Genomic DNA, 27,728 nt, shown 5'->3' with positions numbered 1-27,728 from the left:
GGGGGGTGGGGTGCAATATTAGGTCTGAAAGACAGAATGACAGAAGTCCTGTAATATTTAAAGAACACAATCCGGGTACTGATTGGCTTGAGAAAATAAGAGAAAGAAGTGGCAGATATAGAGGGATAAAGGCAGAACATAACATTATCTGAACTTTTCTTGATTAAGTTCTTCAGTCGGCACTGTTGATCATGTCCTGTGAATTAAGTCTGTATTAAGCAGGAAGTATACATCCTGACCAAAAGTAACACCTTTAATAGTCTGAGTGTGAAACTGTGCTGCTCCTGTGATTTTTTCCTCTCCGACTTGCTTGTATGGAGGCTGAAGTGGAGATCATTAACAACAGCTTTTTGGGTTCAGATTCAACAAGCTTCAAGAGGCTCAGCAACCAATTAAATCTCAGTCTTATCCAGAGATAACCTGCTGAGCGAATGCATCACACGAAAGACATGCGCAAGGGGGGAACTCCTGAATTACAACGCCCCTTTGTATCTGCGGTGAAGTGCAAACACAGCTCATTGTTTAACCGTCATGCAGGGACAAATCTTTTTGCCTAATACCAGTGTCACCACAAGAATCTGGAAAACAGAAAATCCCTTAGCAGCATTGAAACCAAACATAATAGACTGATGCCATCTAACAGTGGAGGATCCATAACTTTCTTGGGCTTGCATTGTCTTACCTGCTCAGCCACTTTCCACCAATCTGCCAGAATGGGGCCATAGCTCACGCACTTCTGCGACAGCCCAATTGCCACCCATGAACCTCTCTCCTTTCGATCGATGGGGCTTATTTATTGTGTTTGACTACAGATCCTGACTCCCTGTCGGCCTGTTTATGCTGCTTGGGTGGCCCCTTTCAAACCCTTTTACTATCAACTATAAAATAAACCTCTGGGAGGATTTGTCAAGGCTCCTTGGGCAGGTCGATGACTGTGCCTCACCATTCCTCCTCTCAAGCCCTCCCTTGTGTCCTAGCATCTACTTTGCGCAGAGTGACAGCTGCATAGTTTAGCAATAAGCTCAAGAGCCCCGTGGCCCCTCGGCAGCAAACACAGCTAAAGGCAAGCCTTCCTGCGAGTGACAGTCTGCACTCGCCAAGCCGCTTGGGACACAATCCTGCTGATGGCTGAGAGGGTGACTGTGTAGCTTCATGGTGTGTCAGAGCTCACAGGGGAAATCACAGGCTACACTGTCTGGGTGTGTTTACTTATCTGCTTAACAACAACATACTTAACAGAGCCACACACACTAATATGCTGCAGCATGCCAGCACTTGGCTCTAACTGCTGCGATTGGTGAAGTCAGGTGATCAGCTTCTAATTCCTACAGCCTTTTTGCCGCTCTGGGCCAATTATTGTCACCTGATAAAGTTGTTGTGCGTTGTTGCTGCCACAACCACCATTATTAAGTCCAGTATTCACTGTCCATTTAGCTCTGTTTTGGGTAAAAGTTAGTTAGTCTCCATCAACTGCTGAATGCTTTAGCTGCGAAATGCTCCACTATATTTCTCCGCTGCTGGAGGACAGGTGGTATACAGTGGGTTTACCAGAGCTTTCTGCCCTGGCTGGGAACAAGGTTTATGGAGGTGGTGACGGGGAACGTGGCCTGATGATTTTCAGGCTGTAAAAACAAAACAATTAGCTGAAAGATGCTAAAGTGCTCAGAAGAGGTGATGAGAACCGAAAGGTCAGATAATGCTCCTAAGTGGGTCTTTCTTCCTTTTCCACATTACACAGTCAATCAATCTACTGTTAATGTGAGCATATTGATTAGGGCAGAATTAATATTTGAAAAAATGTCAACATTGATTGAGTTAGTGTATGTTAATGCTGATCTAAAAATCCTGATACAGTGTTACTTCATCAGATTATCTTCCAGAGTAGTTTACATTCTCTGTGGGTTTCTTACTACAAGTGAGCTCTTTCACACAGACCTAGAATATGACTGGAGTGTGTACGGTCACTGTGTGAAATTGAGGACATAGTTGAAAACTGTTGTGCAACAGCTGTAAACAACTGACATCTTGCATCGTATTTGCGCTCTGCCTAGTGTATCAGCTGGTTTCAGCTCTTTATCTTTTTGCTGAATTCATAATAAAGCTGCTCTCATTGACATGTTTTGTTTCTGTTGTCATGCCAACGGAACAAGTTTGAAATAGTGACTCAAACGTGGCCCATTAAGATGACGTGTTAACCTCCAAGCTGCTGCTCCGCTGCTGAAATCCAGATTTTATAAACACAACTTTTCACAGCAGGCATCACCACATTTTACTGGTGAAGTTTAAGTCTGTGAAATCAGCCTTCACAGACGTTTGGAGTAGAGACCTCAGTGATGGGTCCACCCTCAAACACAGCATGCAGCACTAAAACCTTGAGAGGAGATTAGATGTGTGACTTACTGGGGTGGCTGCAGTCACTCACAGCACATAACTCACACTGTGGGAGACTCATCAGGCCCATACTTTGTTCTAGGTACAGTGATTAGTGTGATATAGTGAGGGTGTTATACTTCAGTGATTTCTGGACCCACATGCAAACACAAAACAAAGGCAGGTCAGCGCAGTGATGATATTCAATAAAGAAAACAGGCTTGTAGATATTCCGGCTCGTAGACAGGCAGGCAGATGCAGAACTGGATGTAAAACAGGTCATCCAAACCGAGTAGAACTGAACAGGAGGCAGAAGCATGAGGTAACACAGGGGAACTGAATAGACGAACTGACAAAAACTGAGGGAACTACAGAGACTCATATGGGAGGTAAGGGTAATTGGGAGCAGGTGAAACACATCAGGGCGGGGCAGACAATCACAGAAGCTGGAGAAAAAAAGCAAAGACAGCAAGTAAAACAGACGGGCAGGGAAGTAATTTCAAGGTAAAACAGGAAACACAAACAGAATCAGCGCAGAAAGTCACTCCAGGGGCAGATCATGACAGCAGATACAGGCTCCCCCTGCTCTCGAACCTCAGGTCTAGAGTGATGCAAGCAGAGGCGCAGCTGGCAACTGCTTGGGGTTCCAGGCTGTCAGGGGCCCCCAGGAGCTGACAAACTTTACTCCACAGTAATGTGGAGCAATGGGCAACTTGCAATAACATCTCAGATGCAGTTATTTTTCAGTCTTTGTATCAATATTTTGAAAATTAAAAGGTTTTTTATGTTATGTTTTAAATTTTACTAATGTGAACATTTGGATTACAAAAAAGTTTTGATTTCATACATTTTTTGTCAGATTGTCAGATTATTTATTACATAATTGTGATGAATGCTGATTGGAGGGGCCCCCAGCCATTTTTTGCCTAGGCCCCCAATAACATCTAGAATCGCCACTGGATGAAGGACCAGTCCAGATAAAATTCAAATCAGTGATCACTAAATAAATCAGATGAAATCAAAATTCCTCCCATGGGTATGATAATGACAAATATAAACACTGTACATCTAAAGGTTTTCATCACTGCTCTTTAAGAGCTGCAGTCAAGACCATTTTAGTCTAGTTCAAATCAACTCCGATCCAAAGAATTAGACAAAAATCCTTATTAGCAGAGATACAATCTATCACATTTTTTTGTTTTATAACAGGATTTTGATTAACAAGACTGCAGCCTAATGAGCGGTGCTGGGAAGCTGTACTGAAGCGGTTCTTTGAGCTAAGCGCTAATGTCGGGCTCAACAGGCTCACAGTGACAATGCTACCCTGCTGATGTTCAGCAGGTAGACCGATAATGTTTATTTTTCTATCTATATCTCTTTATCCGAACCAAATTAAGCCTCCTCTCTTCAGGAATCGATCGCAGCACACTTGAAGCTGTAAAAGTGCTTTCTTCTCTAATGAGGAGCTTTCTCATGTTGGATGTCGGTGAGGGTGAGGCTGTAGGCATTAGTGAGCGGGTGGGGATGGTGGAGCTTTTTAATGTCCTGTGAGACACAGTGCTTCAAGGAGCTTTGCCCAAAACAAACTATGTTTTGTCATGTTCACTCTTAAAAAGCAATTAAATGCAGGAGATGAGAGCAGAGGCTGTGCCCTGTGGATGAATGATGACTCACCACCTTGTCATTATTGCTAAAGGACAAATTTTCCACATTTGTTGTCTAATTTTTCTTCTGTGGCAGCAACGTCTACATGATGAAGTACTGTCTTGCTAGCCCACAATGATACATACATTTTTTATCCACGGATTTGATATTTATGGTTTACTGAGCCTGCTTTTTAAATAAACAGTAGAAACTTCTTCACTGGCTTATCTCATACTATGATGACATAAGCTAAGATCACATAAGATAACAGGACTTTACAAGGGATTTCACATAGTGACACACACAGAGAATTATCATGCAACTCTGCGGTTCCTCTCACATAACGGTTGAGAAAAAGACAACCTTATCTCGATGTTTTGGTTTTCCAGCTTGCAAACTGCAACCAGTGACTATAAAGATGGATGACGCATCCCCACTTCCTCCTACTGTATAAAAAAAATGAAGCCAAAATGTGGAGGAAAGGAGCGCTGCCATCTTGCACTGGACACCGTTTGGAGCCAGAGTCAACAGGTGGAGTGATGGAGGTCCAGCCCATACACCTGTTCAATCCCATCGCAAGTCAATCACAGCTGTCAATCATGACGACACACTCCCGTTTCATAGTATCAAATAATGAATTAAAACCAAACTTGAAAATAAACATCTGAACCTCCATCTGCGTGATAAGAACTGCCTGAAACGTCAGAAACCATCTTTGAGAAAAATGTATTTTGGAGGGGGTGGAGTTCATGACCTACACTGCAGCCAGCCACTAGGGGAGCGATCGAGACGTCTTGGCTTCACCTTTTTGGGGGTAGCTGCTGTTGGCTAAAATATTAGCAGCTTTAAAGGTCTAAAATCGCACCATACTCTTCCTGCTTAGCAAAGTTAGCGACTAGCTGGAGAATGTAATGAAGCATTTAGCGGCTAAAGAGCCACATATCCCCTTCAGGTGTTGGAGATAAAAGAGAGCTAATCCAAACCCAGATCCAAATGAATGGTAATATTGCTCTGTGTCTGGAATATAACTAAGCAACTGTTGGCCATGACAAGTTTGTAAGGAGACAATTGTTGTTTACAGCTTGTTTGGCTTTCTCTAAAGTGGCTTTAAATTTGAAAAATATGCTGGTTGTATTTTTAGCAGGGAATTAGAGTAGATCAACACCACTTGTTTAGCATAATGTCTAGATATATAGCTACAGGCAGTAGCCTGTTATCTTAGATTAGCATGAAGACATGGAAATGGAGAAACATAACACAATCTGCCCACCAGCATCTCTCAAATTCACTGAGTGTCTCGTTAGTTTTAATCTGTACAATAATCAATGCGTCAAAATGACAATTTGCCATTTTATCAGAGGGTTATGTGCTGGACTACTTCTTCGCTGGGATTAGTAGATTCCTGGGGTCTCTGCCACCTCCTGATATTTCACTGTACAAAACTTTTTACTCCCCTGACTTTTATCCCCCTGATTGATATAGTCAGGTCTTTTAAAAAAAACTTTATTATTATTGTACAAAACAAGCTGCAGTCTACTCATGCTGTCAGGTCCAATGCAGTACTCTTGACAGTATCGTCATCATTTTCGTCCTAACACAATCTGACACCTGTTAGTTTCCTGTTGTGTGACATCATGACAAAAACAAGGCTGAAGGTTGAATATTGCTCCTCATTTTCCCGCTTTACTAAAAGCTTAACACAAATATCTTTTGAATCTTTTTATTTCTGAACTGGTCGTGGTTATGCTACTGTCACGGCAGGTTTGTTAATATTGTCTAACAACTTCACCATCCTCTCATCAGTTGACTGAACAGCAATTACCATATTTATTTTTAAATTGCTTTATAACCAAACAATAATATAACTGAAGCTGTGCAGAGTATCTGACAGGAGGAAGTGAACTGCTCACAGCTGCTTGTTCAGATTACTTCCACCTTTGATGACAACAAAAACTCTGATGAGAAAAGAATGAGTCTTTTATAGGAGGTTAGAAGGTCCCATAACATTATTACTGGACAGATATAACAAATGGCCATCTGCACTAATGCAAGAGCAGATCCAACCATGGTAAATCTTTAATGTGATCCATCATTAAATAGACCAGACCCTCCTGGAGACAAGTGGTTGTCCTTGTACTGATGGCATGCTAATTTGATGATGGATAATGATAGTAATATGCATTCATTCTGTGAATTCCACTTTCAGCTGAAACTAAATGTAAACTATATACTAAGTGTGACTAATTATGGAGCTAATACAAGTTTCTTTCAACTTTTCTCCTTTTGTATTTTTCTTATAATGTCCCTTCACTGTTGGGGAGTAGTGAACTACATGTAAATAAACTACATTTTGCAGTACCTTGCTGGTAGTTTGGCTCCATTCATGTGTGCATAGTGATTCAAGTTTTGAAGTTCAAGTTTTTTTTGCCATTTTTGTTTAGTTAAGTAATAAAACTACAAACAAGTTTGAGCCAGCCCCACCCCCACTGTGAAAACATACCCAGGCAATGCATTTATCAGGCAGTCCCCACCACACACCTGACCTTTGTGTGTTGCTTGTGCAAAAGCTAAGAGCGGATGTTGCTCAATGGTCACACAGCGACAACTCCTGAATCTCAGCCTGAGGAAGAAGAATCACCATGTTAATCCTCAATAAGTTATTGTTTACAAAACCAAAAGGTATTTTAGTTGTTTGGGTTATGTTATGACCTGTGAACAATTAGGTAATTTTGCAATAAACTCATAAACTCAAACTGAGTGGCATTTTTTTGCTGTCATGTGACTCTTTTGTTCTATCACATGTACATTCTTAATTTAATCAAGTAATTTGATCTACTTTTTCTAAGTAGCTTTAGTAAACTAAACTAGATTTCTCTCTTGTAGCTTTGCTGTAGTCCATCTTCTATCTATATATCTATCTATAGATAGATAGATATTGTGAAATTGAAAAAGGTTGAAGAGACAAAGGTGATGCTTCTATTTTTGTCCTGACTTCTTTTCCTTCATCCTTCCATATACAGGTAATAGCCCTTAAACAATGGCTCTGTTCCCACAATAATTACTTGCTGTAAAGAAAAGCACAGAGAGGTAACACTGGCCTGCACTGGAACAATGGGCAAAGAAAAACAGACTCTTCCATAAAGTCAGCTACAGTTGCCAAGTTGTTTTTTCAAAGTGGACTGATGAATAGAAAGGGGAAACTGAGACATTGTGTTCAGGTCCTTGTTATTCTGCTCACACATTAAATGAAGTATTGTTATGATACCTCTATTTAATTGCTGCAAAACCAACATCTGCTTCACTCTGGATTCTTCTCCAGCATTAGTGTGATTGATGCAGCCTGTGTGAGATATGGTGTTTGTGGATGTGTGGTCGCAAGCACACTTGGTGCTGCACTTTTCATTTGAATCCAGAGAAAGTAATTACATTCATTGTTATTCAGAGTTGAATACTTCCTGTGAGTCTTGGGTCTGGTATCAAGAGCACATTCCTGACATCTCAGATCTGTCTTGGCCTCATACCTACAGTGTATCTTGCCTCAGAATGAATGTAATCTGTGTTGGGTGAATTGTTGAGAACAAATTAAAAAATCTCCACAAATTGTAAACATATAGACCAAATTAAAATCCCACAATGCACCTTATTTAAAAGGATATTCACTATTTCGGTGCAGAACACCAACATCAATCAATCAAACAGAAAATGTTTGGGAACCACTGATATATTTCTTGAGCATTAAAGGAGTTATTTCTAAGTTTTCCTATTGCTACATAGCTAATGTGAGCATTAGCAACTGTTTACTTACCAGTCTAAAAGAAATGTTTTACTCCTTTACTCACCAACAGCTGTCTCCAGTCATGGAAAAAAACACCAATGTTAACTCTTGTCTCTATCACGTCTTCTACTGAACTTAGCATGCTAACCAGCTAGCCCCGGCTAATCTTGTCACTTTAGTGACTCACTGCAGCCTCCAGTCTGCCCTGAAGATGTAGCACTGCTCAAAAGGAGTATTATAATTTCCCGTATTATAAAGACAATGATTACTGAAGCACATGTCAACCAGCAATCACCACCACTTGCTCCTGGCAAGAGACCATGTTCGGTAGCAGGAAAACGTACAAATAGCCCCTTTAAAAACAACCGTCACGTGAAAATGTCATCATTACTATCAATTACTGACATGTCAAAGTGAACTAATTAACTCTTACTGTTTGTTTAGACAGAATTTTGAAGTGGGCATGAGTGCATGTAAAGTCAACGGGAAGACGTGAATGCAATTTGTCAGTCTGGCTCTTTCAGCCATGACAAGGAGGGAGACGCACCATTTTAAAGATCAACATGATTAGTTTATTTAATAGAAGTCAATGAAATATATTGGTAACGAAGAATCACAAATCATGGAGTAACTGCTGAAAACACATAAAATACACAAAGAATAACAAAAAGAAACCAAGGCTGCAACATCACCAACCAACAGGGTGCCTGCAGAGAGAGGGAGAGAGAGCGAGCATGAGTAACAGCACCTAGAATTTATAGGCTGGTGAACACGGGGCCCAGGTGTCACCAGAAGGCACTGATGACCATGCTGCAGGTAGCAAGATGAATAGAAACTGCCACACAAACAACAACAGGGGTCGCCACACCCGTCCCACTGGGTCCCAACAGGATCACAGAAAATAATAAAACATAACAAACATTCTGAGGACTCCCAAACTTACCACTCCGCCCCCACACCAACCAAGTAGCTGAAAAGACGCATTTAAGAGGGAGGGCAGGAACAGAAGAAACAAGATGGAATTTACACAGAATTAACAACAACGGACACTATTTAGCCCAGAGGAGCGTGAGAAGGAGCATCTGCTATAACATATCCTTTACCCTTAATGTGTCTGATATCCAGGCTGTGAGCCTGAAGAACAAAGTCCACCACATATGGCGTTGGTTTGGAAACCGTAACAAGATGAGAAACGTTAACAACTAGGGAACCACAACCAGAACCGATTTAAACCTCAAACTGTTGGAGCACCCAATTAAGGGCCAGCCCTGCCTTTTCTATGGTTGAATAATTAAGTTAGCACACAACTCAGATTAGTTCAAGACGTTAGCTGTAGGTAGCAAAATACAGTTATACAATACTAGTTCTTTCCGGTTTGTTTATGAGTCTCTCTCCTTTTTCACCTCTGGGACAAGAGATAAAAGTACATTTTTTTGTTGAATCATTTTGTGCAGACTCAGTTAGTGCCACCTAGACTACTTTGTGTTCACTCACTTCTTTCCACTGACTTTGCATGGAATCATGCCTCATATAAAAACTGGCTCTACATTCAACCTGAACACCAGCGTCACCACAGCTGTAAAAAAAAAACAATATTATGTTCTTTACTTTATCAAATAACTTCCATCTATACATGAGATTACTTATCATTGTATGACATATGGGTGCATTTATGCTGAAGAATACATGAGCAGCAGCATCATAAAATCTTTGCACGTACGAACACCCCCGTAGCATCATTGTAAGTGATTGTAAGTCTCTGCAGTTTGACACCTAAGCACTACTGGAGAGCTGTACACAGGCAGCCAGTGAAGCCCTGAACATAAGCACATGTGAGAGTGCAAGTACAAAGTACAAAGAGTGTTACCATTAGCATATAATTTACGACACTGTCAATAGTATGATCCCAGGGCTAAGATATTTGACCTTACTGTTAACTTCAAGAGCACCTCTGCTCAAGTAGGACTCTTGAAATACAGATCTTCTATCCTCTCTACATTTAATTATCATAGCATTACTCTGTTCAGCACTAAATCTTTTGTGAGTGCCGACTCCATATTGAGAGACACAGATACAGAGATACTGTAGATGGGCTCTGCAGGCAGAACACGTCATCTGAATACAGTTACAAAGATGAGATTATGAAACCACCGTCACCAGCAGCTGTTTTACATGCATCTAACTGGCCCAGCTATTAAAACGACTGGAGAGATACCCCGCCCCGGATAATCCTAAACGATATGAAAGAGTCGTTTAACCCTTCAGTTCTTAACCTGGGGGTCATGAGATTATTTTAAATAAACACATTTTTTAAGAGTATTTTTTCCAGTAACTCTGCCGTACCAATGTTATAATAAAGTCATTTTCAAACACTTTTGCGTGAGTAAAACAAATGAGTGTGTGAATCTGGGAGGGAGACGTTGTCTCCTCCAGCTGCAGTGGCAGTGACCGTGGCACAAAGCAGTGGCAGGTGCTAATTGAGCGAACTGCTGCAAAGTGTCTGATTATGGAGCGGTGTCTTCTCCAAAAAAGCCTTCCAGCTCAAAATGCAGAACAAAAAGAGATAAATGAAGGTGAGTCAATGTTACACTGTTAAGTTAAACTGAAAAACGTAAGGTGCTGGCAGCTCTGACAGATTTGGCCTCCGACAAAGGTCACAAGGTCAGAAATGCAAGCTTTGTCCACGTCTGGTAGTTTTCATATGTGATAGTTAAACCCTGGGATGAATTGAGAAGTGTGTGTTTGCAGCAGAGGGTCACTCAATCTTCCACTGCTAAGAAGTCTTTGGCCCATGCGCTAACACGTGCTGAGCTCCGTGTGTGCGACTGTGTAAACTGCAGTGCAACAGGGCGGGGCACCGAAGGGAAGCGGGTCACTGCAGTGTGTTTCAAGGGTGAAATCAAAAGTGAGATGTTTACGAACTTTATTTTAATTATTTGGGGCAGTTACGACTCAAAAAGGTTGAGAATCGCTGGTTTAACCTGCATGTTTTGAAAGTCAAATTATAAGTAGATGTTAAGTGATTCTTCCAGTATAAATCTTATTAAAAATGAGAAACACATGGAAACACAATGTGCAAAGTGTAGGCCTATACGTTTTAAGATGAGCTCAGAGAAACTTTCCTCCTTCAGAAGAAGAATGTGAAAACAACCTTCTAGTGTCAAACTCTGCACAGTGAAGCTCAGACGTCCAGTTAAAGAAACAATAAGCAAAATACATTTTCAAGTGGAGGAGGACTTTAATAATTAAACAAAATGCTTTAGCCAAAATACTGTAGATGATTAGCTGTAATGTGATCAGTCCCAGATCTCTTATTGTTAGCCAGCCTTCCTGTTGCCTAAAAGGTAAGATTGGAACGCTAAGATTTTTCACAGAGAGTAGCAACTTCTCAATTGACCTCAGAGGTTAAATTTGACATTTTTAAGCAAATGTACAGTGGATGGATATTACTTATTTTGTCCTTGGTCCTTCTTCTTTTCCTCTGGTTTCATTACTGCTTTCTCTTGTCGGGTCTGACCTTCGGATTCAAGTGGATTCAACTAAGATGACAAACTGAATCAACCTTCAGCTACAGAGAGAGAAGTTGTTGATGTCAAAATAATCATAATAATAATAAATTCGCTCTCATGTAATGCGAATATCATAATTTACAGATCACATTGAGGGAATTTAACCCAAACTGACTCAAAATGAACAAACCACTCACTGTGGCTGCATTATTCTAATGTCCAACAAATGTTGAGTGTAAATATGTGAAGAAAACGATTTGCAATAGAATTAGACCACAACTCTATTGAAGAACATCTGTGCATATTCAACAGCATCCTTTCCAAGTTTCCATGATAACAAACAAGAATCTCCAGAGCAGGATTATCTATCATCAGGCAGCCGTGTCTCCACGAGAAAAACGCTTCTAAAATGATTAGATTAGTTCCATTATGAATAATATTCCCCCGTGCCTTACTCAAGTTATTCAAGTGGTTTAATGACTGAGGATCTTCTGTTAGCCTCCAAATTAATTCATTCCCACTCTTCCTGGATTTGAGCGCAACATTACTAAAAGTCACTTCTTCCTCCGTTTGCAGCGGGAGAGGAAATCACTCTGTTTGTGGCTGACAGGCTCATAAATGAGTTTAGATTCACCTGGTCTGAGAGGCTTTCGTGGATAAGATTTAATGCACTCAACGTAGTTGTTACACAGTGGGAAGAAACCTTAATTGACCCCTTTTCAAAAACTATTTCCCATCTGTCTTCATGGTTTAACTGAACTTTGCCATGAAAGACACAATTTATGGAAGTATTCAGACAATGTTTGACTATTTGAAACTAAGGATATTTTTCTGTGATGTCTACCTGGCACTATCTGAGCTGGCCGACTTGTTAAACCCACCCATCTGACGAACCAAAAACTCATTATGCGACGGATATGCCAAAGTTTCAATCTACAAAAAGCTCCTTTATACTCTCTGTGGGTGTAATTCATCCACAGTCTGTTCTGATGGTGTGTGTGGGTTCAAGGGATATTTGTACTCGCTGTCACAGGCTTTTATAATGTTTGCTTTCATCACAGGCTGCTTATTATCCACAAGAAAGACCTTCGGTAGAGCTTCATCCAGTGTCTGAGGAGAAAATCTATGCAGATCAATATTATTTACTCATCACAGTGCTCTGCACGACATTGATTTTAGCTTTTATTTTCATTTCCTGCACTAGAACAGAGGTTGTTTGTGTTTATGTGTGGCTACATGTTTACACATTTCATTCACTCTCGGTGATTAAACACACTTGCAGTTTATTATGTACACAAAATGAAGTAAAGGCTCATAAATAACTCAAAAATATTACTAAATCAATCAAATAATATTATCACTAGTTATATCATTAAAATAATGTACATATTCTCCAGTAATTTGGTAAAACAAAACAAACTTTTTATTCCTTTTCCACCTATTGGACAATACAACAAATGAATACTTCACACTATAGGCTACCTAATTTATTGTACTCCCTTTTTTTCTCTCTCACTGGATCATTTATTTATCTTTAACATCCTTTATTCATTATTTCATTTATTTATTGATCTATTTTTTGCACCCATTCCCCTAAGCTAACTAGCTAACTGCCCTGGTGATTGGTGTGTAGCAGTTAGCTAACTGCCCTGCTAAGTTAGCTATAACCGTTACCACTATTTTGTGCTTTGACGTTATGAAAACAGACATTAAATTGCACATGTACAAAATGTCAAGCTGTCTGTAAAGGCTGGTGCTCCATAGTCCCCTCAGTTACTTTGACTTTCTATCAGTTGTTTTTCGCAAGGAAAAATTGAAAAAACAGCTTCATGCTTTTTTTGAAAACTCATTGGACTAAAGCAAGAGTCTACAGCTTTATATTTGTTTTTGCACTCTGTGTAATGATTTAACAAGCAGTATTATTTATGAAGTTCTTCTCTTGTGTCTGAGAACCTTTTATGTCAGTTTCAGGCTCCAAAGTTCATAGACCAAAGTTAAAGAAATATAAATTATAGACCACATTGACAGTTTTAGGTAACAGCTTTCATTCAGTGATGCAAACTTTGCTCCATACTTCGTCTAGAAAAATCAGTAGCCTACTATATTTTGTTGGTTCATATTACAGTAAATCCCCCACTGACGCAGACTGAAATAAACAGCTTCTGAGGGTGAAATCAGTTTCTAATCACGCAGCAAACAAGTGAAGCTCATTCCTTAACTTTCCCCTCATCATGCACATCTGAATAATTTCAACACACATTCATCTTCTCCTTCATTAACACTTCATTTTGGTAGTTATAGATTTGACATATGCTTTAAATCAATATGCAATCAAGATGGTCATACACGGCTACTGTCAAGATTCAGTCCTCAGTCAGGCGGTGCGTTTATATACCGGAGGAAATATTTTCCTTCTCCTGATTATTCCGTTTGAATCTACGGAGGCGTTTCCAATCATGGAAATGAAGTGCATCAATGATGTGGTGATGCCCTCTATTTGAAAAGTCCCCCAGTTGAGTTATGAAAGAAATTTAGCATTTTCAAAAGCCCTGCTAAACACTCATATGCAGCCTATAACAGTGTGGCGCAGGTGTGTGGTGTTATGTCTGGAGCAGACAGTCTGCCTCCAAAAGAGTTAAGTGAAGTCAAAGTGATCATTTCAGAGTCTCTGCTCGTGCTATTGAATATTCATTTGATTATAGGGCACTAAGTGTCATATTCAGATCTGGACCCAGGTTCTTCAGTGCGAGCGCTTTACTTGTTTTGAGCCGCTGGGGTGTTTTGATGGTCAGCCTCTTCAGTCTGAAAGTAGATCAGATAACAGCAAGATATTTTCAAATTGTTTATATTGTATTATAAATGAATCTGTCAAAAAATATTATGTTAGTTTCACAAATCTCCCATGACTCCATGACAGTTGAAGGTTGACAGATTCGGCACAGCTTATCTCTGCACAGGCACTGGAATGTGTGTAATTTTTTTTTAACTAAATAGCTGTTAATGGTGTTGGTGTCTTGCCATCGGCTCTTTCAAATGTCATAAATAGCTGTTTAATTGCTTCCATGTTTTTCTTTACTTAAATTTCATCATCCTTTTTACTGTTTTTTTGTCAAAATAGATCCAAATAAGAAACACTGCTCTCATGAGAGCTTCTCCTCTGATGTGTACTTCGCAGTCATTTGTCTAATTGGCGCCGGCACTGTTAAAAGAGAAACTTGTTTAAAGACATTAAGATATTTGTAAGTTTGAGCAGAGCTGGATTTTAGATCACGTTTGCTGTAACTTTGCTTTGAGAACCCTTAAACTCTCGGTCCTGGTTAATTTGGCGACACCCTTGATTAATACTACATGCAAGCCAACACTCCTTGAGCAGCCCCTGTGTTATCTCTCTGTCTGCTTACAGGGCAGCCAAACAAACTTCATAAGAGTCAAGTCAATAATAATTGTAACTGCAATCAGATTTCATGCTGTATTGTATAATCCAAAGTACAAAGTGCTAGTAAAGCAATCCATTGTTGTTTTCCGTGTCATTGTTCAGCGACAGTACCTGCACTTTGATCTGACGTGATGGAATGACCATCATGACATTCGCACATTCACTACTAAATTTCCAGTATCCATTTGGTTATGGTAAAATAGCCAGCTATTGACACACCGTGTTCCCCCCTTTGAAAATTAGGGGATGATAGCACCATTACCACCCACTGCACCCATGGCAGCAGCAGTAGTAGGAAATGTTGTGTTAGCATTAGCAGTAGGCTAACTCAGTACAGCACTTAGACAGTGCAGTGAACAGTAGACTCTGATGCTTCTGTAACACTGGATTACATACTGCATCATTTCCTGCAAATGCCTCATGCAGGCACAGGCAACTTGAATCCTGAGTAGGAAAATGTTACTAGCACTAAAAACTGAGATTTAAAGAGAAAACACAATGTAAACATGTTGAACTGCTATTTCTGAAAACATGCTGACCACCATGGGCATATGTATGCATATGGACAGTATGTACACGTCCCTACTAATATTTGAGTGAATTTCTTCGCATTATGTTTGGATTGAATTCATTAGATAATTATGATCTGCTCTCCCAGAGGCTACGTCTCCAAGACAACCAATTTAGGCATGGTAGCATCTGATTACTGACAGAAACTGAAGAAGCATGGGCAAAAATGTTAGAATTTCAGATGACTGCCTTTGCTCCACATTTTGTACTTATCATACCACCAGAAAAGAGACGTCAGGGGCTTTTTCACCATCCTGAGCATCAGTAATAGGCAGTAAACTAAGCAGCCTGTAGCCACACTGATTTAAAATGAAAACCTGGTAGCTACCTTACATCACTACATTATTAGATTGTTAATACTGATGCATCACTGGATTAGCAGCATTTTACTGTTGTAGCTGGTCAAGGTGGAGCTACTTATAACTGTAAAATCAAGAGGAAAAGAGGAACTTTAGGACTACTGAATATAAAGAGGGTGATGTTTGATACAGAAAATATATATATATTTTTCTCTCTTTCTCATTAGCAAGTAATTTTCTGAAGTTTACTTTCCTTTAATCTTCGATCTGCTGTTTACAGTTTTTATTTAAATGTAAATTGGGATTCAACATTAAAAAGGTTTTGTTTTAGAGGTGTGGTGCGCTTGTTGTGTCCCTACCAATGTTGAGACCATTAATAAAATATAAAAAACGAGGTTTTGATTTCATGAAAATGTTTGACAGCTGAAAGAACAGGAGGATGTTGAACTCCTTGGAAGTAAAAGGTCACATTTTCATCTCCAACTCACAGCTGAAGGTGACATTAAAACTTCTTCAGAGTGTTTTCCCTCTTCAGCACGTTAGCAGTGTAAATCATGTTTACTTGCAACAATGGTTCAGCTTATCCCTTTTTCCCCTTCTGTCTACTGCACCAAGCAACTGAGAGGCTCAATCAAACACACTCCAATTACAGCAAAGACAGACAATTAATTGTTCCAATAATCTGGTTTAATTGCTTTCTAATTAGCAGACAGTTATATTTTGCTCATGGCAGAGACAGTGAGTCTTGCTGATGTGTGTGTGTGTGTGTGTGTGTGTGTGTGTGTGTGTGTGTGTGTGTGTGTGTGTGTTTAGGGGTGTGTGTCAGAGAGCTTGGGGACATAACTGATGAGACTGTCAGCTCAGATAATAATAATAATGGTAAAGGTTTATCAACAACATGTGAGGGCTTCATACATACCCGAGACTGGAGTGCACACATGGACTTTGACAACTTCAGCTGCATGCACTCCTCTTTGCAGGGCTGCCACTGAATTCTGCTGACTCAGTGGCAATTTTCCAGATGAATGCTCAGACTGTGAGCAATGAGCCAGTGTGACAGGTAGGAACACCCCACCACCACCACCACCGCCATCACCACCGCCCGCCACCACCACCATCTTACAGAGCGATACAACCATCTCGTACACGATCTGCCGCCTTGATCCGAGTACGACCGCGGATGATAAAGGCAGCTAATCAGTAACAGGCTGCATCGTCTGTCTGAGTGACATTTTTAGTGGCCTATTCAGATTTTGAACTTTGTAAGTTTCAAAACGTCTGAACTAACTGGCAAAATGTATCATCCCTCCAGGTTGTATTTCAAACAGCGCAGTGTGTCGTATTCACTCATCTGCACAGTTAGTGTCGTTCATAAGGCCTTCAAGTGTGGAAAATGGGCTTTTAAAAAGCTGCAGTGTTCCCGCCACAGGGGGCATGACTGAGCCACTGGCCCATTGCGGTGCGTATTTGCAATTAGAACTGAAACAGTTTGATTGGAAAAAAAAAAAAGTGATCAGCAACATTTTTGATAATCATATTTTAATACTGGTATTTAACGTAAGGATTTGTTGTTTTCTCTGTTTACGTCTTTGTAAATCAAATATCTGTGTGTTTAGGGTGTTGGTTAGAAAAATAAACAATTATAATTTGAGGATTTGGGATTTGGGAAATTCAAATTCAAATTACCACAAACAAACTGCTCACTGCTGTTACTGTTACACAGTGACCTGCTTTTCAGTTGGTAATCCAACTCTGCTAGCAGACCGTAGAACGTCCAAAAAACACATGCCACTTCGAGTATGTTCACATTAAGGTGAATCATCGATGCACACTTTTTTCTCCATTTCAACTCTGTCCCGACTTCATCAGCATTTTTTTCTTTTTTCCAAAATTGCCTTTAGTGTGTAAATCTGAAAACACCAGCTCGTGTTTCAGTGTGCACTGGGTTAATGGAGGTTTTTGCAAAACGATGATGTAAGCCAGACCTCTGAGGGTTGGGGGCTGTGTGCTAGCAAAGTTAAGAAGACATTGTTCAGTTGCCTCTAACTTTCTCTTTGATTGTTCATTTTAAATGCTAATATAGCTGAATACACAGCAGAGCTACTGTCATTGACCTGGACCACACAGAGCAGGATGAGGTGTAATGGGCTCTCACTCTGCAAAGTAACTGTCTCAGTCTGTAGACGACATCACGAACATAAAATAATGATTTGGTCGGCTGGGCTGTTTGTCCAAGATGTTTGGCAACCATAAAGAGGAAGAAGAGATTTATCTTGTTTTCATGTTCAGGTGTTTCACTGGGAACACGGGCCCCTGCAAAATAGTCATTGTACAAAATATTCAATGACAACAACAAAAACAACATGGAAACACTGAGACAAATAGTTTTCACACGCACATTAGAATCAGAGAGCTCAGTGTAGATGTACTCAAACCGTCTGCCAATCGAGGTTTCGTCTACTTACACCCAGCAGACAGAGCAAGCCTGGACTTATCTTTCTGTCCATTTCAGACAGTAACTTTAATATTCACCTGCTTTCACTTATTTACCTGCAGTACAAACTGTATCTCTGCTTGGTTGCACGTAGTTTCTCTGAGCTTCTCTGAGCTCTTTTACTGGAACTAGTAGACTGCGGTGTAATGGAGGGGTCGATGAGAGTGATGAGACTCAACAATAAAGTCTGTGTCTGGGATGAAGAACGATCAGCTAGAATGAAACTAAAAGCTGTGCAGAGCTGCAGATCTGGGTGCTGATGTTAAGTGGGTGCAGGAGTAAGAGCAATGAGTTGTACATTAGGAAGTCATTTAACTCACAGGTTTAAAAAAAAAAAAAAAAATGCAGATTTCTTTAATGATAGCTTCCCCTTGTGAACTAGTGAATCATTCTCCCACATTGTGTCAGAGCAGTTGGTTTATAGGGATATCATGTTAGAAATAAAATTGCCTTCAGTTCCAGCGTTCCCATTTGTCCAATCAGTCCAATCACTTTTTAAAAGCTGGAATTCAGTGTGATGATGTGTCATTATAACACTAGACCCTGATAGGATGACCTGTTTTCACATTTTTATAAAAACCACAATTTAATGTTTATTACTCATTTCCACAGGCGTACACTCTCGTACAACATTCAATGAAAAGCATCATGTATTTTGGCATTAAACAGTCTGTTATGCTCCATTAAATACGCAGCAGAGGAGCCTTTCAGAAAGAGACTGACATCTTTGTGCTCGGCCAGAGGAGTCTCACTCCTCAGTCGTCTGCACCGTACAGGGTGAATCCAGAACTCTTCCAACGTTCTCTGCTGGATTGAAAGTTGACACGAGTCAAGTAAACCGAAGACCAAAACCACAATCTAACCTTAACAAGAGCGCAGAGACAGAACTGTGGATCTGAATCCTGGTTCTCTGTAGCACTTTCACATTCATTCATTCAAAAAATATGTTGACTCTGCACATTGAAAAATGAAGCTAACTGTGTAACCAGTGTGTTAAAAAGTGACGCCAGGGGGTCCTGACCAAACATCTGTATGTTAGGTTGGGTATTGTTAAAAAATGTGTGCTGTGTGTATTGGCAGCTCTAGACACCTGACACAGGCCGGGTGCAGCCGTAAAACCACAACAGCTCTTCTTCTTCTGGTGTCTTTTTTTTGGCAGTTGGCGAACTACCATCACGATCTAGTGTGAGCGTTCTTAACGTGAGTAAACAACGCTTACGTTCACGTTCATTAGTTCACCAAAAAATGAGAGCGTTCAATGAACTTCGCTCAATTATTGTGTTCATGCACAACACTGACCACCAGCATTATTAGACCTTGGTCCGAGCATGCTGCATGCTTATTGGCTCACTCACGCTGATGAGATTTACTCATTTACTCCTCAGATATTGAAATTTGTGTTGTGTTGTGAGTGTTTCATCCTTGATAGTATAAAATCAATTTCGTCAGTCAATAAATGTATGGAAGTTCGATACCCAGTCCTATCAGTATGTGATGAGTTGGGAATGAGAGCGTGTGTCGGCTTGGCAGGATGTTTTCAACCACAGGATTTGGTCAGATTTCAGCAAGTCACAGCTGCTGATGCTGAATAACACCCTGAACATTGCCTCCTATTGGACTCATAGATTAAAATAATGGTGGAGCTGTCATTTAATTACAGAAAATGCTTATGGAGCCACAAAGTTGGGATGAGACCGGCTGACCAAGTGTTTGGGTTTTTGAAAAGGTCAAGAGGAGAATACATTTACAGACACTTTGACAAACAGGGACTCATTAAATTACCGTTGTGTCTTTAATTATCTATCAAAACCTTCAGGGGAAAATGACACATGGCCACACTGATTAAAGGAGTAGGTCTGTCCCTTTCTTTGTCCCTGCTTGTTCACTTACCTTCTGTCTCTGTCTCCAAGTTCTGAGATGACAGACTGTTCTGAGAGGAAACTATTACCTGAGCTTGCATACCATAATTTGCCCTGCATTCAGCTGATTTTCACTCATGTCACGTACTAATGAAGCCTGTCAAATCAATCAATAAAACAATTCTCCATGTGCTTGTGACTGAATGAAAATGCCAGGTGTACTGATTGCATTGGATCATATTATTTTCAATTACTGAAAACTGGAAATAGAAGCAATCTTGCAAAAATGATATTAATTAATCAAAAAACAATAAACTGTTCAATATCAATGCAGAAACAGGTCAGAGTAGAAACATGTTGGAGCCAGGCAGATGTTATTTTTTTTACAGACAAACAGCAGAGAGATGTGTTTGCATCAGTTTTTCTTAACCTCTTGTTTGGGTTGCTTAAAAGCCACCAGGCCAAAGCTAAACCTGTGATGATGATGCTGCTGCTAAGCAACAGCAAACGGTACATCGCTCTGGAAATGGGTCTGATCTTTTCTAATGGCTAGCAGGTTTGAGTCACATCAGCAGGCTGATGGACGAGCCTCTGGCCCCACACTGAAACTGTGATTGCACATGCTGGGACATGTGGACATGTGTCATGTGGCTACATGGCATTGTCAAAAATGTCCTGTATGTGTAAGCAAGCGGTGAAAACTGGAGACTGTTTTATAGCCATGCTAACACCTCTATGAGGATGTACATATGCCCAGTGGTGCTTTGAGATAAATGTCAGCATGCTAACATGCTCACAATGATAATGCTAACATACTGATACTAAGGAGGTTTAGTGTTTACCATGTTCATCTTATTTTTGCTTGTTATCATGCTAACGTTTGCTAATTTGTGCCACGTACAAAGTGCAACAGAGGCTGATGGGAATGTCATTAGTTTTGCAGGTATTTAGTTATCAACCAAAGTTTTGGACAAATAAAAATTTTGACTTGATGATGGTGTGAGAGGAAAAGTCAAAGAATCACCAAGTTATTTTGTGGTGATCATGAATATCTACCAGGGTTGTTGGGACCTCACCAAAGTCATTAGGATTCATCCTCTGAGGACCGAGGGCCATGACTATTTACCTAGATGTTTTTTGGCCTCCGGATATGGTAGAACTATTCATATTATTCAGAACTATTTATACTGTTTTTCTCCAGGGGAAGCAATTTACTGACAAAATTGCTTGCATTCAGACATACCCAGTCATTAAAATAGAGTCAATGCAGTCCAAAAAAACCCAAAAAACAAATAGACAAAAAACAAAGCATACTTAAACTGCACCTCAAGTTGCTAAAATCCCCAAGTTTCCATGAAATTAACAAAGACATGGCCTTGGTGTCATCAGTGGTAACTCAGGCCCTGGATCCTTCCTCACACATGGGCAGCCATGATGAACTGACACTTCATATTAGCACAAAATGAGACTCACTATGTCCTTGGGAACAGAACCAAGGACCAAAATTTGCCGTTCCCTATCACTACTAATAAACAGTAGAAGGTAAATCTGGTGGCTGTAGTAATTATGACGGGAGTACAGAAGGAAGTTAGGGGCTGTAGTATAAATGTCCCATGTTAGGAAGTGGTTGGGGTGGATGGATGGGTCGACAAAGCACAGGACTTTGACACAGGACAGTAGTGTTTGTTTCCTGTGTGAAGCCGATAATCAACATAGTATCTTTTAAATAAGCTATTTGTAAGTTTTGCCCATCTCCTCATGTTCCGACTCACTGTCTTGTAAACGCACTGAAGCTCTTGTCAAGCCACAATCACTACCACCACTGAGAAAAACTTAGGAATAGCCTCTTTGTTCATGATCATTCTCCAATCTTTACCACGTTTATTATTGTAACCGTGACGACACAGGTCCTCTAACCTTAAGAACGTATTTATTCTAACTCCTACACTTAAGTAGTTTTTGTGCCTAAACCTAAACAAACCATGACCATTCCACAATGTAAACCACATGTTTATTGTTGTTACCATGACAACACAGGTCTGGTATACCTGCCACTGTTACACTCTTATGGGTCACATCTACTCAGATGGTCCTTTAGGTTGGAGGATTGGAGTTTTATACCACATAGATTTGTCTCTTAAAGCATAAAGAATAAGAAGAATAAATATTTCCCTCAGTCGTCTTGGAAGGAGCATTATAAATAAACATGTTGATATCTGTGTTCCTCAACAGGAAGTGATCTCTTAAGCCAGACAATTCTGTGAATCTTGAAAGGCTGTTTGCTCACAGTGTATTTCCCCATTAAAAACAGTGCAGGAAATGGATAAACACCAGATCAGACTGTTAGTACTTCTAGGGAGTAAGCACATGACTCAGATGTGACAGATGAGATATGTCAGCAGGCTGGTGCAGGCAGTCCTGTGTCCTGGAGGTTGAATGTTTCTGAATAAGTGGTAAAATAAGATGTAGCCAAAGGTGCCTGGTGCAGGCACTGTGGTTAATGTTTGGTAATTTTTTGGAGCCCCTGCGGGACAGTTGGAAATAGGATCAGAATGGGAGGGAAAATATATCAGCAGGTATGATGAGCCTGGTTTCAATCATGTTCATTTAAATCAGCCAAGAAAAAAACAACCTGGAGGAAACTGAAAGCTTCAGGAACAAACCTGTTTCGTTGTACAGGAGGTGCACAACTGCTTTACTTCATTAAAGATGAAGTAAAATTAGTCTGGGAGGATAAAACGCCTTCGTGAACTGATGCCCTGTGTAAGAAGTGATAATTAATGATTTTCAAAGATACTTGGCAAAAAGCCAAACAGACTGTGGCAGCCAACTGCTGGTTTCTGATGCGTTTAGATGACGTGACAAAAACATTATTATGCAATTTTGCATTGACTGTAAAATCAAATCTACTATCAGCCTTCCTATTGAAGATCTCCTCACACAAGCGGAGCCACAAAACACCTAACACATGTATACACACTGTATAGATAGGTCAGTGTGTCCATCAGCACGATGTATCATGAACCTCTACCTGCTCGGGTGTGTTTTTAGAAACAAAAACTAATGCATCTTCCTGCTGAGAATTAGAGAAGAAGGTTGGCAACAGTCTCAATGTTTGCCTGTTTAAAATTAAGCCAGGATATGGTTAGTTTAGTTTAGCCTAGAGACTCTGTCCAAAGCACCGGTTAAACTCACTAATCAACACATTATGTATTGGGTTTGTTGAATCCACACAAAAATGACAAGTTATTTTACAGCTATATTGGGTCTGTTCATGAGTAAAGTCTTTGTTGCTCTGGTAATGTCTCTGTGACAACCAGACTCCAGGAAGCGGCTGCACCTGCACAGGAAATAGCTCAGCACACAACACCCTGAAACATCTGGTGGTTTTATTTGTAATTAATAAAAAAGATATTATATGTTTGCTGTTTTCCTGTGTTTCCAGTCTTTATATTGAGGCAGGCTAACAGGTCCCAGGTCTTGCAGCCATATGTTTAACAGACAGATATCAGAACAGTAACAATATTCTGAGCAGGAAAACAGATTAGTTTTAAATATTATTATATATGTGCCTCTGACTTTCCTTCAGGTCTCATCGTGGGATCCTTGACGGTCTGCTGGCTGCCCAACCAGATTCGTCGCCTCATGATGGCCGCCATACCCAAGTCGCGCTGGTCAACTCCCTACTTCAGGAGCTACGTCAAACTTCACCCTGTGGCTGACACCTTCTTCTACCTCAGCTCTGTCATCAACCCTTTCCTTTATAACCTGTCGTCCAGACAGTTCAGGGAGGTCTTTGTCCAGGTCCTTCGGTGCCACCTCACCATCGAACACGTGAACAAGCGCACCTTGCAGAAGACCAACGCTGCCTCAGCGCGTTCCCTCCGGCCCCTGCTGATAAAGTCATTTCGTCGAAGCGGCGCAAAACGCACCACCCTCCCACAGGAGAAAGCTCCTCCCACTTTTACAACCTTTCAGAGTGACTCGGGAGTGGCTTCAAATACCCAGACATCCCTCAGCCTCATTGAAGAGTCACACACAGTCAAAATAAAGACAGACGAACCGTCAGAGAGTGAAATATAATGTGCTGTACAATTTAATGCAACACAGTAAACAGTAAAAACAAACATGGAGGAAACTGCTTGATTCAAGGACATCTGTGCTCTGCCGTTAGAAACAAATAGAGAGATATTCCTTATACACAGTAAACACAGTACAAAGTGTTAAGTCAGGGATAGATCACACTCAGCTGACACGTCGGCACAATAGAAAGCATAATGGCACAACTCACATTAAAGTGATAGTTTGGGTTATTTGATGTGGGGTTGTGTGAGGTACTTATCTATTTATTAGAGAAGCAGCAGGAGCTCCGGGGCCAGAAGCAGTGATGTGTTGTGGAGCCACTTTAAAGAATTCCCACAGAAAAAAAAAGATCAGTATCAGTTTAAGTTTTATTTTTGAATATTTTCACCACTTTATCTCCATCAAACAGCCTTTCACTTTAGAACTACAGCTGTGAACCGTTTGAACTAACGTATCACTACGCACAACCTCACACAACCCCGCGCCAAATACCCAGAACCACCACTTTAACTATGTGAATGTGATATTACTATCAAGCCAGAAAATTATTTTACAAAAACTCAAAGATTCAGTTAAGCATGAAGACCCCACAGTTTGAGTTAACGTTGAAGGGAAACAATGGCGTTTTTTGACCACTAGAGATGCCGTGGAGCGTTGTTTGGATGTGCAGGTCCTTGTGATCTCCGCATATATGTTCAAATTGCAAACTGAATTTGAATTCAAATTTAATTCATGTATCGTCTCATCTTCAAGCATGTTGCAAAATATACACTCACAGAAACAGTGAACGTGTGTAAGTATATTATAGAACATCTCCTACTCGACAATATTGCACATGAGGACGCATATACACACTCATATACACACTGATATACACACTCATGAACTTGATGGTGACACATTATGCTTTCCTGTTGACTGCAGAGGGTGGAAGTGTGAATGCATGGTGCATGCGTGACTTCAGGAACAGCTGGTCCCAAAGAGACTTTTCCCTTTACACATTCATTATAAAATGAGCGGCTATAAAATGGTTAATATAATTAAATGAGCCTCATAAACCTCAGAAACCTCTCTCTGTATTATCAGAATGTGACCCTCTAGGTCCAATTAACTTGGAAACGTCAAGAAGAGAAGTAAATAAGAAAATAGCTTCGGCGAGACAGCAGGAATTCACCATGGGCCAAAAAATGAGTGAGTCAGAGTGAGTCTGAATTATTTATATGCAAACAGTGCACAACTTTCATTGGAATGAACTATTCTGTGCCTTGAGTGAATAACCAATTATTTCCCGATGAAGGAGATTTCCCCATGTACACGAGGTTGATACTTATATAATAAAGTAGTAGTAGTGTCCTGCATGTTGTTGTCAGAGAGTTTATGTATTAGATACTCAAGACCTCTTAATTAAACAACAAAATATGTTGTTTGTCCATGCCACTAGGGGCTATGTCACTATAATGTAAACATGTATTGTTCTGCGGCACTGGCTGAAACTGTTGCCGTGATCCTTTAGAGGACAGTCTCATATACAATAAGCATAATGGCTGACAGGACGGCAGGGACACGTTCATGTTCACATGTCTGTTGGACCTCAAGGATACACACAATACCTTTTTGTGAGACACACTGAATGTAAACATAACTGTTTATTTACAGGGAAACGCCACAGGATACCTTTAAGGTTCGGTTCTGTCCAAAGAAATGCTCAAATCTGCAGGAAACCCATTTTTCATATTTTAACTTTAACCACGGCAAAAGCAAGTGACTCTTACAATTAGATTTTGAGTAATAACATTACCTCCTGTCATAAAGGATAACTTCAGATATCCTTTCAGTGTCGTATAGTCTCTCTCTAAAGTGACCGCAGGGCAAAACTCCCAAAAAGCTGGCGTGGTCCATCAGTCACTGACAGCCACTCTCCGTGTCCCTTTCAATGCAATGCGAAAAAAGGTTTCTGTGTATTTCAGCATGCTCTTGTAGCTCTATGTACAATATCTGTGAGCCGACCGCAACAGCTGTTACAGAATAAGCAGAGAAAAGTTTCAGGCTAAAACAGGATGTTTTTTTTATGGCTTCCACAGCTGGTTATTGCAGAGCTGTCACTCTGATGAAATTATGTTGTACCTGTGAGAGGCTTGAGGGCTGCATCCTCCTTCATCCGCTCCCTCGCTCCATGACTGCACACCTTTGTTTCCGGACTCATTAAACAACATCATTGTCACACATATCATACATGAGTCTTATTCAGTTCATAAATGTACTGCAAACCTGGCGATTGTTAATCATGGACTTATTTAATCTGGAGATCTTTTCCTAAGGCTGGGAGAATGAGTGATGAATCTGGTCTTACTTTTTCTTTCCTGCCACATGCCTCATTTGACCTTGCAGTGTAAATAAATAAAGACAAACGAGGATGAGCCACCTGCTGTCCAATAAATAGCTAGAAGCGGTGTCATCTGTCCTCCACCTCACCTTACCCCCGCTCCACTTGCAGCAGCAGATGCAGTTTTTTTTTTTGATGATGAAACTTCCCAGTGCTGCGTGGTGTTTGAACTTTGGAGGCAAGCTGCGACAGAAAGCGGGGGGGGGGGGGGGGGGGGGGAGTGAAGAAAACAAATACTGTACACAGCTTCCACGCGCCTTAGAGAATATACATTTTGAAGTATGTACTGTACATCTCAGCTTACACAGTTCTGGTTCATGTCTTCTCCGCTGTCGGCAGCAGAGCATTTTTTTTTTTTTTTAAATGCACATCTTAACTCAGGTAATGAAGGTCTGTCAGCACAGGGCGGAGGACAGCAGGAGGAGGACGCAGAGAGTAAACGCAGGGAGCCGTGGCGGGGTCAGGGCGATGGCAGCGGACGGTTGTGGTCGTTTCTTCTGGCGCGGTCCGTTACACAGCGGTGTGTTGCAGCAGGTGATGCACACTGAGTTGAGCTTGCCGGTGCAGAACTGCTGGTAGCCGGAAGAAGCGATGAGACAAGCTCCTGATGAGGCGCAGGACTTGCGGTAGTGTATCCCTGAAGTGGGACGGAAACAGATGCATTAGGCTCGTAATGAGAGGATTAGAGTGTGTGTGTGTGTGTTTGTGTGTGTGTGTTAGAGAGATAGAGACAGAAAAGGAACAAAGAGAGAAACACTAAGATGGGTGCTTATAACGATAAATAAGATGTATTATCATTAAGGGGATTTTAGTTCAAAGGGAAACCTGACTTTCAACATCTCTTTAATACTGGGCTAATGCTCCTAATGCAGCCACATCATTACACTTAGCTGTCTTCTGCATACAACACTGTTTTCAGCAGATATGCACATGCTCTAGTTGTCAGTATCAGTGTTAGCATTCAGTGCAGTATAATTAGTGCATGAATGAGGAAAAACACAGCCCTTACTTCTCACCCTGTAACTCTTTCAGTGGCTCGACTTCCCTCTTCGCTTCGAGCCAACAATGCTGAGCAGCAGCACAGTGAGATAGAGTGTGGACTGTGAAACTGAGACGTGAGAAGTGAGAATGCCACTCTGAGAACCAGTGGACTAGCAGAAACACACACACACACACACACACACACACACACACAGTACATTAGGTGGTTATTCATACGAGCCAGACAAACCAAGAACCTGAGGAGTTGCAGGGAGAAGCTGATGCAGCAGTGTGAAACACAAAGCAGCAGTCGATCAACCTGCAG

At 40.7% G+C, this 27,728-nt stretch overlaps 1 protein-coding gene and 1 pseudogene across 1 annotated transcript in view; one reads left to right on the top strand and one right to left on the bottom strand.

Moving 5' to 3' along the window:
- Window positions 1-24,083, top strand: part of gpr39 (G protein-coupled receptor 39) — a 34,039-nt gene extending 9,956 nt beyond the window's left edge. The window contains exon 2 of the mRNA XM_023423089.2: window positions 23,546-24,083. Coding sequence (XP_023278857.1) covers window positions 23,546-24,039 — 494 coding nt within the window. The 3' untranslated portion in view covers window positions 24,040-24,083. The remainder of the gene's footprint in view (window positions 1-23,545) is intronic.
- Window positions 24,084-24,354: 271 nt separating this feature from the next.
- LOC147818137 (ly6/PLAUR domain-containing protein 1 pseudogene) lies at window positions 24,355-27,075 on the bottom strand (annotated as a pseudogene).
- Between the last annotated feature and the right edge of the window lie 653 nt (window positions 27,076-27,728).

This window comes from Seriola lalandi, unplaced genomic scaffold (assembly GCF_002814215.2).
Source record: "Seriola lalandi dorsalis isolate HSWRI2012SDOR001 ecotype SW California unplaced genomic scaffold, Sedor1 jcf7180002054689, whole genome shotgun sequence".
Taxonomy (NCBI): domain Eukaryota; kingdom Metazoa; phylum Chordata; class Actinopteri; order Carangiformes; family Carangidae; genus Seriola; species Seriola lalandi.
Note: the sequence above shows the minus strand (reverse complement) of the source record. Positions and strands in the feature narration are given on the sequence as shown.